Source organism: Phyllostomus discolor, chromosome 3 (genome assembly GCF_004126475.2).
Source record: "Phyllostomus discolor isolate MPI-MPIP mPhyDis1 chromosome 3, mPhyDis1.pri.v3, whole genome shotgun sequence".
NCBI lineage: Eukaryota > Metazoa > Chordata > Mammalia > Chiroptera > Phyllostomidae > Phyllostomus > Phyllostomus discolor.
The window spans coordinates 90,638,244-90,652,629 of record NC_040905.2 but is presented as its reverse complement, the minus strand read 5'-3'; the positions used below and the strand labels follow the sequence as shown (position 1 = coordinate 90,652,629).

At 44.6% G+C, this 14,386-nt stretch overlaps 1 protein-coding gene across 1 annotated transcript; it reads right to left on the bottom strand.

Moving 5' to 3' along the window:
• Window positions 1-3,408: 3,408 nt before the first annotated feature.
• MUC17 (mucin 17, cell surface associated) lies at window positions 3,409-14,083 on the bottom strand. Its single transcript, XM_028515891.2, has 10 exons — window positions 13,792-14,083; window positions 13,164-13,291; window positions 12,727-12,785; window positions 10,400-10,551; window positions 9,855-9,923; window positions 9,607-9,769; window positions 8,605-8,766; window positions 8,344-8,441; window positions 5,023-5,102; window positions 3,409-3,626 (listed from the first exon to the last, which is right to left on the bottom strand). Exons 1-10 carry the CDS (start codon window positions 14,009-14,011, stop codon window positions 3,585-3,587), a joined length of 1,173 nt encoding a protein of 390 aa, XP_028371692.2. The 5' UTR covers window positions 14,012-14,083; the 3' UTR covers window positions 3,409-3,584.
• Between the last annotated feature and the right edge of the window lie 303 nt (window positions 14,084-14,386).

The following is a 14,386-nucleotide window of genomic DNA, read 5'->3' as shown; positions in this document are numbered from 1 at the left end:
GGCCCACACGCACACACAAAAGCAGCCATGTGATCACGCAGTGAGAATGTGGCCATCTGCAAGCCAGGAAGAACGCCTTTACCAGAACACGATCTTGCCGGCACCCTTATCTTGGACTGCCAACCTCCAGAACTGCAAGAAAATTCATGTCTGTTGCTTAAACCATATGGTATTTTGTTATGAGCCTATGTCATCTAAGACATAGATGAGAGAGATTAATTGTAAAGGGTTGTATCAGAGAGGGTTTCTTGGAGGAAGTGGAATTATAGTTGCAGGTTGAATCAGGTTCTAGAGAGGAAGGTGTAGGAAGGGCATTTTGGGCTGAAGAAGCAGCTGAGGGAAGTGGGTGGCATTTCAGCAGAACATGCCGTAGAGAGATGGAGAGGTGGAGCCACGAGGGAAGGTGGGCCCCAATTCCAGGGACATTGAAGACCGCTCAGGGGAGTTCGGATCTTGCTTTATTAAGAAAGTGGAGGCGTCAGTGTTGTTGAGCAGGTGAACAGCATAACAAGGAAGGATACCGTGGCTGCTGCAGAAAGGGCTGATTGGCAGAAGGGCAGGCCACAGGGAGAGTGGCCATGAGGCAGACAAGGCAATGTGCTGGGCCAGAGGTGATGGGCCTACACAGGCACCTGGTGCAGGTGGGAGCAGCATTGAAGGGGATCCATGGTACAGGGAACTGTGGGACTGGGGGTGGTGCAGGTGGCCAGAGGTGAGCCTGCAGGGATGGTTCTCAAATTCTTTTTTGCTTTTAAGCCCCCTGTCAGACTCTCCTCTCTGTGCCTGGGTGTATCCATCCACCTTCAACCTTCTTTGTGCATCTCTGTGCATGTGGATTTCCCTGTTTCTGCAGAGTGGCAGGACCTCCCTCTCATCCTGCCCCTAGTCAAGCCCATCACTCTGCAAGGGTTGGAAGAGAGGAAGAAGAGACTTGAAAGAGAAGGGCTGTGGAGAGAGAGAATTGTGAGGGAGAAAGTTGTTAGTATTAATAACTAATGTTTTCTCTCTTTTTAGAACTTTCTATGAGCCAGGCTTTTTTCCCAAGGACTTTCCATGTATCAACCCAGTTAATCCCAACAGCGGTCCCACCGAGAGGGCACATAACTGATGGTCGGGAACAATGACATGACTGGTTTATAGTCTCAGCTTTACACCCACTGATGGCATGATCTTGGGCAAGTTACTGGATGTCTCTTTGCCTCAATTCTCTCACCCACGCAGTGAGGATGAGGAGAGTTCTCATGCCACAAGGTCGTAAGGAATGAATGAGCGAAAATATACACTTGGAATGGTGCTTGGCACAAGGTCACTCAGTTTTTTACAGCTGAGAGAACGGAGGTCCAGAGAGAAATTACTTTCCCAAGCTCGCCCAGGTAGCTGGAGAGATGACCCAGTGTTGGACCTGGGCCAGCTATGCATTTAGCTACTCTAGGGTGTCTGTCCATGGAGCAGATGTGAGGAGAGAGCAGGACAGGGCTGAGGTGGGTAATATGGTTTCAGACTGGATGTGGGGTCTGTAGACCTTTTAAATGCCCCCTCCCATGGCCTCTGATGTCTGGGCCTGTGGAAGGCAGGAGGCAGTTCTGACAGTCAAGACGCCTGGGTTCAGTGCATGCTGCAGACTAAATGTGTTTCCCCCACCAAAATCATATGCTGCAACCTAATGCCCTATGTGATGGTGTTTAGGAGGAGGGGCCTCCGGGGAGGTGATTAGGTCATGAGGGCAGAGCCCCCCCACCCATGGGATTACTGCCCTTATAAAAAGGCCCAAGAGAGTTCCCTTGCCCTTTTCACCATGTGAGAACACTGAACAAAGACAGGTGTCTGTGGACCAGGAAGCAGGTGCTCACCAGACACCAAATCTGTCCATACTGTGATCTGAAACGTCTCAGCTTCCAGAACTGTGAGAAATCATTGTCTGTTTTGTGTAAGCCACAAGTATATGGTGTTCTGAAACACGAGACTGAACGGACTAAGCCCAGTTTTAGGTATGGGAATGAACCAAGTGAAGCCTAAAGCTCTCTAACCGAGGAGGCCAGGACAGAATGGCAGGGAGCTGCTGAACGGTACCTGCAGATGCTCTAAGTGTCCATGTGGGGGCAGCAGAGCCCATGCTCTTTCTTATGTTAAGGTTTAAGTGGGGAGGCCTGTGGAAGAGACCTTCCAGAACAAAATGAATCCTGAGCCGCACGGCAGAAAGAATAATAAGTCATTCTAAAAATGGTGAAAACTTCAGTGATGGGAGCGACTTTAAAAACAACTTAGTCCTTGTTCAGCAGAAGGCAAGACTGAATTCAAATGGTCAAATACGATTTTCCCAAATTTAACCAAGGGAGTTCATGAGAAAGCTGAAAATGGAACCCAAAACTCCATCTCTTCAGACCTATGTATGGAAAGGGCCTGTTTCCAAACGAAGAACTTGGTTCTCTCTCAGCAGGAAGTGAGTCCCTCTGTCATGTGAGCAAGTGAATGTGCGTGGGTCCCTGTGGCATCCTGAGTGGCCAGCAGGTGATGCCAAGGAAGGTCAGGAGATGACATGCTACCTGGCTGCAGATTTCCTTTTTGTCATCTTGAGGCCCGGCTCCTCATACCCCACACCCTAGAGGAGAGAAAGGGAGGAGGAGATAGCATGGCAGCTAACAAACAGGAATTTGTACAGGGCATTGACTGGAGAATGGCATGGGAACCATAAAAAATTTGATTAAAATGGATTGTGTTGTTATTTATTGTATATGATTATATTAACAAAAGAAACAATCTGTAGATTAAAAGAAATTTTAAAATACTCATAATATTATATACCCAAAGAAAATGCTATATATTTTCAAAAACATATGTTTTTTTATGAGGAGGCAATGCAATAAATCTTAAACATCATTTTTGTGTAACAGCAAGTGCAATCCAGTGTTTGATGCATCACCATTGGAAACCAGTGGATGGGAATGCTGTCCTTGGTGCTGAAGCTTGGCATGGCGCAGGAAGACCTCCCCAGAATGAGCTGAAGGGACTTTCCTGAGGTCCTGACAAGCCCATTGGAGCTCGCACGGTGTTTCTACTTTTTAAAATATTTCATTGTTTTTCTATTACAGTTGTCCCAATTTTTCTTCCCTTCCTCTCCACTGCCCTGCCTACCTCCCCACTCCCACAGTGAATCCCCACCCTGTTGTTCACATCCATGGGTCATTCATGCATGTTCCTAAACTAGTCACTTACCCTTCTTTCACCCTTATTCACCCCCACCCTCTGGTCACTGTCAGTCTGTTCCTTGTTTCCATGCCTGTGGTTCTATTTTGCTTATTTGTTTATTTGCTCATTAGTTTCCTTTTATAGGTGAGATCATATGGTATTTGTCTTTTGTCACCTGGCTTATTTCACTTAGCATAATATTCTCCAGCTCCATTCATGCTGTCAAAAAGGTAGGAGTTCCTTCTTTCAGTCTCAGAACTGTGGTCTCTCTCCTTTCCTCTTTGTTCCTTATTATGTTTCTGTAGAATGCTGTCAATGTGGAAAAGTTCCATCAAACTTAGCTGAACTGAGGTCTCCTCACTTCCAGCCCCACAGCTCCATGTGAAATTGCCTGTGCCTCAAAGTGATGTTATCTTCACCTGAGGCCTCTGAATTTTTACCTGGAAAGAGAGTTAGAACCAGTTGAGGGCTGGGCCCATGAGAAACCTGGAATTTGGAAGCATAAGAGTCTTGGAACAGGGGAAGCACTCAGTTTAGAAGTTATTCTATTACCTAGAATCTAGTGCAAACAACTGTATCCCTCCAACTCTACCCAACCCCCAAATTAGGCAGGTTTAAAGGTATCCTGGCTAAGAGTTCATTTCTGCAACAAAGTTGTCTTTGGGGAAGGGAACTAGTGCCTGAAGCCAAACACACTTCTTTTGAGGTGTGAACACTTTGAGGGTATTTCTTTTGCCCTCAAATACCCATCCAGTTAAAATAAAAGTGGCAATTAAGGAGTTGTCACCCCTTACCCAAATGACCTATCTTGGCCTCAATCATAGTGAGACAACCTGACCTTATGTACCTCTTAAGTGATGGAATGCCATTATCTATGATGTATGCTTAGCAAAAATGGTTAAGCTGATTGTAATCAAGCTTGTAGAACTCATTGCCAGTTTATAGGAAATACAGAAGATTGAGGGACAAGTTAAATGATACCATAAGGAAGTAATTAGACAAATTTAGAAATGGGACATTCTTTAAGACAACCGTATTAGACTCTTACAAAAACTAATACAGGTGTGGGAAAAAGTAGGTTTATGGTTGTGAACACACAAAACAGAGTTTATTCTTAAATTATTATTTATTAATTATGTATTATTTTTCATATGAACAACCATAAACTTACTTTTGCCCCCTGTATATTAAAAAAAGGTAGAAGCCAGTCATAGGTTAAAAGACCAAAGAGACACAACAGAAGTCAGTGAGTGAAACTCGTAGTATTTACATTTGAAAAAACTGGTAATAGAGATGTTCCTGGGTTAATTGAAAAAATGGATGTTGGATGATATTCTAGAATTATTATCAAGTTATTGGGTGTGATGATGTCATTCTGAGGTGTATACTAATGTGTATAGCTACCAAGTGTCATACTGTTTACAACTGACTTCCAAATGGTTCAGCAAAAATTCATATATAAGTTAAACATGTTAAACATTGTTGACTTAGATGAGGTATATGGGTATTTACTGCACTACTATTTTGACTTTCAGGTGTGTTTGAAAATTAAAATAACTAAATAAGTTGGCCATCAAGGACATACTTAAAGTGCAGATGGAAATCTCTGAGCCTGAAGCCTCAGGGTTTAAGAAAGGTAGACCTTGCTGCTTAGCTCTCCTCCCCCACCCACTGCCATCCCTAGTTATACCCATTTCCCAGCAGCATAGGCCTGGGTGATCACCTGGACTAGCAAATTATAAACATGGCTGCTTTCCTGAAGATGCCACCATGGTAGGAAGGCAGATGGGGTCTCAGAGCAGAGGGAGGTGAGCATTTCATGCAGACCCATCTTACCTTTGCGTTAGAGTCTATGTGGTCCAAGGTGGGCTGGAAGTTACTATAGATGGAGTCCAGGTCAATAGACTTCGCTTGGTCTAGAGAGGGAGAAAGCCCCATGGGAGAAGAAGGTTAGGAAGACAAGCTCTCATCTGTCCCTCTAATGCCACCCACTGCTGGGTGAGGGGTGTATGTCCACTTCTCAAGATTCTGAAAACTTTTGCAAACAAGAGAGGCTGCCTAAATTACTTGACCTCAGCAATGGTTTGATTGATTCTCAAAAGATGTAAAAAAAAATCACATTTTAAAATTCAACAAAGAAATACCATAAGCGCTTTACCAGCACCTTCAGGTTCATGAAGTACATTATGATTTGTCTTGGCTTGGGTGGCACATGGCAGCTTTGGGATACTGGCTGACCCGTTTCGTGAGCGTATGGGTTTTCTTTCATGTGGGTTTAATGTTTTTAAATAAAGTTTTACTATTTTCCCCTGAAAAGTCTTAAACATCCTTTGTTAGATAATATTTCTAGGTGCTGTATAAAGAGTGTTTTTTATATTACTGTACATTATCTGTTTGTCGCTGATTCATAGAAATGCAATTCATCTTGTAAAATTGATCTTATATCTGGCAACATTGCTAAATCTATCAATTTTAGTGATTTAACATTCATTTGGGTTTCATGTAAGACAACCACATGAGCAAATGACAGATACATGTTTTTCTTTCCAATATTTAAACACTGCATTTTTTTATTGTACTGATTAGGATACCCAGAGCAATAATTTATAGAGTTGGTGATAACCTGTGACTTGCTCCTGGTTCAATACAGGGGTTGACAAATGCCCCCTTGAGCCAAATCCGGCCTGCCACTTGTTTTTGTATGTCCCACAAGTGAAGAATTTTTGAAAATTTTTAAGTGGTGGTACACAACCACACTCATCCGTGCATGTATATGTTGTCTGTGTCTGTTTTCATGCTACCTATGCAGAGATGAGTAGCTGTGACAGAGATCACAAACCCATGGCCCAAAAATATATCCTTTATAGAAAAAGTTTGCCAGTCTCCAGTTAAGTTGAGTGACTTTTGATGTTTTATCACTGAGAATGATTTTTGTGTGTTGGTGTGGGCGGGAAATGGAGATTTCCTTTACCAGGAAATGGAGATTCTATGCCTATTTGGATGAGTTTTTATGATGGGCAGATAAGGACATTTATTAAATGTTTTATTTTGCATCTACTGCAGTGATCATATTGTTTTCTTATGCTGGTGATGTGGTGAATTCAAAAATAGCTATTCTAATCTTGAACATTTGGTGTTTTTTTATACTTGCTAGATTTGGTGTGCTAATTTTTTGTTTAGTGTCTTTATATCTATGTGCACAAGTAAGTTTGGTCTTTAAATCTATTTTCTTGTACTTCCTTTGCCTGGTTTTGCTATAAAACTTATGGTAGGCTCATAATGTGAATGGAGAGAATTGTCTCTTTGTCCAGTATCTGAGTTTGTATCAGATTATCAGCCTCTGCTCTGTCAGTGTTTGGTACAATTCACTTGTAAAGTCATCTGAGCCTGATTAATTTTTTTTTAAAAAAAGCAGTTTTAAGACCATTCTAAATTTTGCCTAAAGTTTATGGCTTTGCTGGTTGGAAGATGTTTATAATAGTCTCTTATTAGCTTTGAAATCGCTACTGTGCTATCTCCTTACTCATTCCAGATCCTGTTTGTATCTTCACCCTTTTCTCTTCATTAGTCATAGGTGTCTATGAAATCAGTGAATTTTATTACTTTTCAAATAATCAACTTTTGATTTGTTGAGTCCTTTTATTACATTTCTACTTTCTAGTTTGTTGACTTCTGCTCTGTATTTTTACATCTGCATTCTTTGAAGTTATCTTGTTGTTGCTTCTTCCTAACTTCCTACATTGAAAAGTTGGCTCAGTGGTTTCCAGTCTTTCCCTCCACACTACAAGTGCTTTTAAGGCATAAGCTTACTTCTGAGTCCAGATGCAGCTGCATCCCGCACATTTTGAAACCAAGTATTTTCATTATAATTCAGATCCAAGTACTTTCTAACTTCCATTATGATTTCTTATTTGGTTCATGTGCTATTTTAGAAACTTGAAAAATTTTTTCCAAGATATAGGATTTTTGTTTTTGTTTTCCAGAAATATTCTTGTTATTGATTTCTAACTTGCATTGTGGTCAGATGATACAGTTTGATTTAAATAATTTTTTTGATATTTATTGAGACTTTTCCCTGACTTTGTGTGCGGAGATTCTTACAAGTTTTCTATATACTCTTACAGTGAATGAATACTCTCCAGTTGTGAAATGCAGTCTGTCTATGACAATTATATTAAGGTTGTTACTTATTTCATATGGAAGTTCCATATCCTTGATGATTTTTTCTGCCTACTTTATAACCAGTTACTAAGAGATTTTTTTTAAAAATCTCTCACCATGTTGGTAGATTCATCAATTTTTACTTATAGTTTTGTCAATTTTTGCTTTTTTTTAAAGCTGTATTAATAGGACTCACAGGTTAGACTTGTTATATCTTCTTAACAAAGTAAACCATTTTCCCAGCAGATATTGATAATTTCTTATAATTCTTTTTGCCTTAGAGTTTATTTGTCCACAGTAAATACAGCTACATATAGAACAACAGCTATTTTGGTATCTCTCTGTTTTCCATACTTTCGTTTCACCCTTTCTCCGTGCTTCTATTTTACATGTGCCTTTCGTACACAGTGAATAGATTTTTAAAGTCTACTCTTTTAATTGGAGTGTTAACTGATATATATTTATTATAGTTATTGACATAGTTATTAGATTATTTTCTCTCTCATTTTGTGCTATCTGTCATGCTCTTTCCTTTTTCTGTTTCCCTTTTCCTGCTTTTTTTTTGTGGGTAGACTAAAATGTTTTCCTCATTCCATTTTTTCCTTCTTTAGAATTTAAAGACTCAATTTCTACACATTTTGACATGTACATTTGACCTAACAAAATCTATAGGTAATCACTTTACTGAGCTATAACCCACCTGTTAATGAGCTTACCCACTCCTAGTTGTTTATCTGTTTCCACAGAGGCACAGTTTTGTGGTCTGGAGAAACCTACAACCTTCCAATAACCTGTGACAGCTCTTCATGGTCTAAGTATGCTGGTGCCCCATCCAGGGTGTTGCAGGAGCCAGTGGTGGAAATAGGGCTGCAGATGTGGAACCCAACATTTGGAAAAGAAAATGCTTTTCCTCTTTGCTCCCTCAGCACCTCCTACATGCCTCAGATGTAAGTCTCCACACTGGGATATTTTCAGTCCACTGAGAGTTTCTAATACCTTCACAGGTGTCAAAGCCAATGTTTTGGAAGGTCCCATGGACTGGTTCACCATCTTCCCCGTGCCACTTGTACAACTGAGTGACTTTCGATTTCTGCCTGTTAATAGAAACATGGGAGAGATCTCATTTTGAGCAGAGAATGGGAACAAAAATCTGGGGACTGGCTCTGTCCACCCCAAGGATAACATAATTAAAAACAGAGGAATCAGGAACGGAGGAGGAGGTAGAGGCAAATGGAAGAGGTCGTGGCAGTGGCTCACCTTTTCACCTCTCTCCTGGAGCGGAACATGAACACCAGGATGATGACAAGGACAATCAGTATCACTGCACCTGCTGCCCCCAGGAGCCCATACACCAGGCTCTTCTTGGTGCTAAACTCGCAGGTTTCCCCCCTGTACCACTCAGTGTCTGTGGTCAGGCAGCTGAGATGAAGAGAAGGAGCAGTTGAGGAAAAGGAGCCATTCAGAGTCAGGGCCAGCCAATGCCCGCAGTCCCCCAGCCTCAAAACCAGCCCTGCCCCATGAGTGGATAATGAGGAAAAGGTGAAGAGATTGCTGGGATGCACAGCAAGGGGCCCTAAGGGGATGAACAGAAACAAAGTCCAGCTTCCATGGGTGGGCCTTAAATAGACACAATGCCCAGCTCTAGGCCTATAGGTTCTGCGACCCAGACCTAAAACAGCTGGCCCAACTCAGATTTCCCTGGGCTTTACCCAGCAACTTGAGAACCCAGAAAAGACCATTTCACCCACACAGTAACCATCTTAGTGTTCAACCTCTCTCTCTATGAGGAAGAACAATCCCCCATGCCTGGTCCAGAACAACTCCTCCTCCCTAAAGATGCCCTTTCTAAACCCCGTTTTTTTTCCTCCCCAGGACAGCTTTGCTCTTCCACTCCCCTGGCCTTTACAGGCTTTCCACCCTCAGCAGGGGTTGTTAATCTCTCCCTGGAAACAAGTCCCTGTCCTCCCCACCTGACTATGGGCTTCCCAAGACTGAGGCCTTCCCTCTGCTTCCTCAGAGCTTGAAAGTCTCCTCTGCCTCGCTGGACACAAAGCACAGGGAAAGGAGGGCAGCTACTGAACCATTCTTAGTCCATTCTGGACCTGGCTTTGGGGCTCTGGCCATGTGTGTCCTTTGTGGCTGGCTGCATTCAGGAAAGTTCAGGATTCGCTCCACAACCTTGGAGTCTTGAGGAGTGGGGTGCCCAGGGGGTGCAGAGATGAGGGCAGCCAGCCTTGGGTGGGGTGGTGAGACACTCACTAGCAACGTGGGCCGCTGCGTTCCACCATGCACTTCCCAAAGTTGCAGTTCATGGAGACATTGAAGCCAGGTTCACAGGGGCTAATGCACACCGGTATCTGGTTCTTGTATGCCAAGATGAAGTACTTAGCAAAGTCTTTCCCAGCTTTCCTCCGGCATTCCTCTGAGGGGGCATGGAGGCACATGATCAAAAGGCTGGGAGCTCTCCCTGCTTCCCCTGCCCTCCCTGAAGCCCCTGAGTCACCAACCTCCAGGATCGTAGTGGGCAATTGAAATGTTTTGCACCTCGGTGGAGTTCTCTTTGAAGCACAGTATGCCTGTGAAGGAGTTACAAAGCCCCTGATGAGCTTGTTTAGGAGGAGACTCAGGTGTGTGTTTGGGGGAAGGGCATGGGGGTGAAAATCAGTCCCTGCAAAGAGGAAACGCCAATCTAGTCTCATTTCCAGCTTTTCAGAGCCATGATGCCCCCAAGTGTCTTCCTTCTCCCACACCCTCCTTGGCCAAGACCCCCACACTGCTCATTGCACTGAGAAGCATCTATGTTGGGCAATAAGTCAGGCTCATCCTCATTTTTGTGCAGATTTGGGATTTAGCACATCTGCCTCTGCATCCTCCTTTCAGAGCTTCTCTTGGCATCTGCCAGTCAGAGTGATAAGGGTTGGGACTGATTTCTGGTCTCTTAGTGTTCTCCCACTCCCCCATCTGCCTCTGCCCTCCCCCACCCCAGGCATAAGAAGCTCAAAGATTCTTTGAAAGCCTCCTCATGCTCCTCCCCAAAAGCCTAAGAATTTACTTGTGCAGTTATTATCCTTCATTAGTTGATCGTTGGTTATATTGTTAATTTTTTGCTCTATCTTCTTGGTGGCACTCTTTAAAACTGTCTCGTATTCCGGGGTGAAATTGGCCTTCAGGAGGACGTCATGCTTCACCACCACACTGCCACGACTGAGCAGAGAGAGAAAGATGTCCTTGGTCATCCTCCCGAGTGCTAATGGGCACTCATCTCCCCAACCCTTTCCCCAGGCAGGCTTTGCCTTCTTGGCCCACGTGGAAAGGCAGAGCTGGGGGAGGACTGTTGAAAATGAAGACCCAATGTCTGTTGGGTGGAGGCTCTATTCCAGGCACTGCACTTGCACATCACTGTAGGACCCATATGACTTGGGAGATTCAGGGAAGGCTTGGGAATGAAGATGGACAGAGGAATGGCACCATGGAAGTGGTCCACCTTATGGTGTTACTATATTTACTGAAGCAGGAGACTGGGCAGCTGCTGGCAAGGTATCCATAAGGGGCCACTGACCATGGGGGAGGAGGGTGTACCAGGGATTCCTACGGGATTCATGAATTTCTAAGTGGTAGTCTGGTTGTGGGAGGTCTGTGAGCCTCTTAAGACTGTATGCAAAAATATCAAGGTACATATGTCCATTTTTTTTAGTCCCACAAATATTTGTTCATTTTAAAAGGAGTCCCTGATACCTAACAGGTTAAAATTCTTATCAAAAGTTTCTCCCTACTCCCTGGCTCAAGAGTTAGGAGAAGCCAGAGCCTCAGACATGCTCACAGCTTCTCTTTGCTTCCTTTCCTTTCCCCTAGCTCCCAATGCCCCACCCCCTAGTCAAGAATCATTTTCCTGCAGTGTGCTTTCTCACAGACCTTTCTCACAGAGCCCAGCTCTCCTCCTATCTGCCTAAGGAGGTGGGATAGACGAAAACCCGTGATGCTTTTAGGCAGGACCATAAAGGTGCTGGCTCAATGCCTGGTCCACAGAGCCCACCCTCCCTCCCTCTGTTGCCTGAGAGATTGATGGACAGGTGGAGTACAGGGAGGAGGACTGGCACTACAGAGTCCCCCACTCCCATCCCCACCCCAGGAACAAAAGAGGGAGTCAGACAAGGTCATTACATGCCGGTTTGGGAGAGGAGTTTTAGGGGCAGAAAGAAAAATGCTGTTCTCTTCCAGAGCAGCTGAGCTGCCGAAGAGCTGCCCTGCCCTGCCCTGCCCTGCCCTGCCCCAGGTTGGCCTGGCACCTGCTGTGCACGCAGCCAGGGAAGAGACTTGGGAGCCCCACCTGGTCCTACCTGGGGTGGCCTCTCTTGTGAGAGAGATGTTTCATGTTAGAATTGGGGAAGGAAGAAAAATGAAGGCTGGTAAACAGCATTTTTCTGTGCTTTTTGTAAAAATATGTTTTTCTTTAGTTATAAGTTCCTTTTGAAAATGATCAATGATGACTCTGTAAACCATGAGGAAGGATACCTCCCTTGTGTCCCCAAGGATTTAATGAAGTTGGGATCAGTAACAGGGTAAAGATTCTGTGAGGGCAGAATCCCATCCTAGGTGACTAGGAGTGAATATAGGACAACTGTGAACTTGGACATCTTTTGTCCTAGGGGTTTCCCTTTGCAAGCCAAGTTATTTAGCTTCATCAGTGAAGACTAATGGGGTGTCCATCGCACACTGTAGCCCTCAGGTGTTCTGGTGTGTTGGTTTCTTGGTACTACCAACCTGTAAATGACCCTTCAAGCAACTCACTGCAGCTCTCTAAACCTCAGTTTCTTCATTTGCACAATGGGAACAGCCCTACTGGCCTCACTCACAGAGTGGTTATGAGCTTTCCTTTGGAAAATGTATGTGAAACTATAATTGTTAGAGGGTTTAATGGGCTGAATTGTGTTCCCCAAAACTATATGTTAAAGCCCTAATACCCCGGTATCTCACAATATGTCTTCACAGAAATTATTAAATTAAAATGAGGCTGTCAGGGTGGGCCTGAATCCAATGTGATCAGTGTCTTTGTAAGAAAAGGAAATTTGGTTATACAAAGAGAACCAGGGGTGCACATGCCCAGAGGGAAGGTCATGTGAGGACACAGTGGGAAGGCAATTGTCTGTGATCCAAGGAGAGAGGCCTCGGCAGAAACCAAACCTGCTGACCCCTTGATCTTGGACCTCCCACCTCCAGAACCATGAGAAATAAATATCTGTTGTAAGCCATCCAGTCTGGGATATTTTGCTATCACAGCTCTAGCAGACTGATTCAGGGTGCATAGTTACAATTGTCTTTATAATTATGACTGGAGTTTCTACTCCATAGACCTTTTTCCTAGGAGCCTCAGATACTTACATCAATTGTGTGATGTTAACCCCTTCATACTCCCTGATGTCGGCATAAACTAGGTCCATCTGAAAGGAAAGGAGGCCACTGTTATCCCAGAGGCCCCACCTGGAGGCCTGCGAGGCCTTTCCATAGCACCTTAGGAGGGCAGAGGGTGGGCATGCAGCATCTCCCTGTCCCCATCCCCAGAGGACAGGGGCACTCTGTCCAAGCAAAGATGTCTCTTCCCAGAGACCAGCCCTGCCCCTGGGACCCCTGGGAAGCCCCAGCTGGAACCTTGCTTTGTCTCTCCTCACCCTTCCCTCCCTCCTGGGCAAGCCCTGAGGAAACGGTGAGCTGAGAAACTCCCACACCTCTAATATGACCTTCATCTATGTTGTTAACCCTTAGCGGTCCCTCTCTGGGGAGATCTGAGTAGCAATGGGGACTTGCTGTCCCAGGCCCACCTGTTCTGTGAATAATTTATTGAAATTCTGGAACTCTGGAGAAAACCGGTTTTGTAGGTTGTCGGTATAATTCACACTGGTCACTGTTACACTCAGTTTCATCTCGGCAAAGACAGTGTCCGGAGGTTCTGAGAGGGTCAGACAACATCATCACTGAGGGCAGGACCCACTAAACTTCCTACCCAGGAGACCCATACCTCTGGCAGCTCTGCTCTGAGTGGGGGAGTAGCCTGGTCTCCCCCCCGAACCCCCACTCAGATCTCACCAGAGTGCCCCTGGAGAGAGGAGGCACAATGTACTCCTCATGGCTTTGCAGTGGAGCCCAAGGGACCTTGGGTGTTATATTCCATTAGAGAATTGTATACACTTTTTGTATCCTTCTCCATCATATACTCACTTATTTTAAGTATATTTTATGGTAAAATCTGTACCAAGTTTGTATTTTGTTCCAAACTATACCTTCTTGATTTATTCACTTTAAAAACATTTCAACTTTCTTACCCCTGGGTAAAATCCTTGTTGCCCCAGGAAGAGGCTATATTCCTACCAAAGAAGGAGCAGGAGTGGGTGCCCAGCTTGGAGGTGGGGCCCAGGGTTGGGGAAGAAAGAGCCCTGCAGTTTTACTCACTTATCTCGATGCTGGAGACCACCTCCTCACACTTCGGCCCCTGGTAGAGGCTGGTGCACACACACTTGATTCCATCCCAGGAGCCTCCATTCTGGCAGACCTCTGTCTTAGACTGGCACTTCTCTCCTCCAAAGCCAGGGGGACATTCACAGGCCTTCCCATTCCATGTCCCTCCGTTGAGGCACACCACTGAAAGAGATAAGACCCATCTCAACCACATGTATTTGTGCAGTACTTGATAGCTTGCAACATATTTTCACAGACCACAATCTAATTTGATGTTCTCTGAGCCCCTGGGTGGGACAGACAGTATTATGCTCACTTTACAGATGGGAGAAGTGAGGTGGGGCGAGGCTAAGGTTCCACGTGGAAGCAGAGTTGATCTGGTTGTGGAGTCCTACTTCCAGCATGCTTTCCTTTAGCCCCAGAAATCAAAGAAAGAAAAACCTGGTGTTATGAGAAGTGGGGGCAACACAGTCAGGACTGAGCATGAGAAGAAGAGATACAGAGACTGAAGAGAACTCAGGGAACTTCGTCAGTTTGGGCTCCACCAAGCTTGGGAATAAGCACGCCATTGTCCCTTCCATGCCCGGTT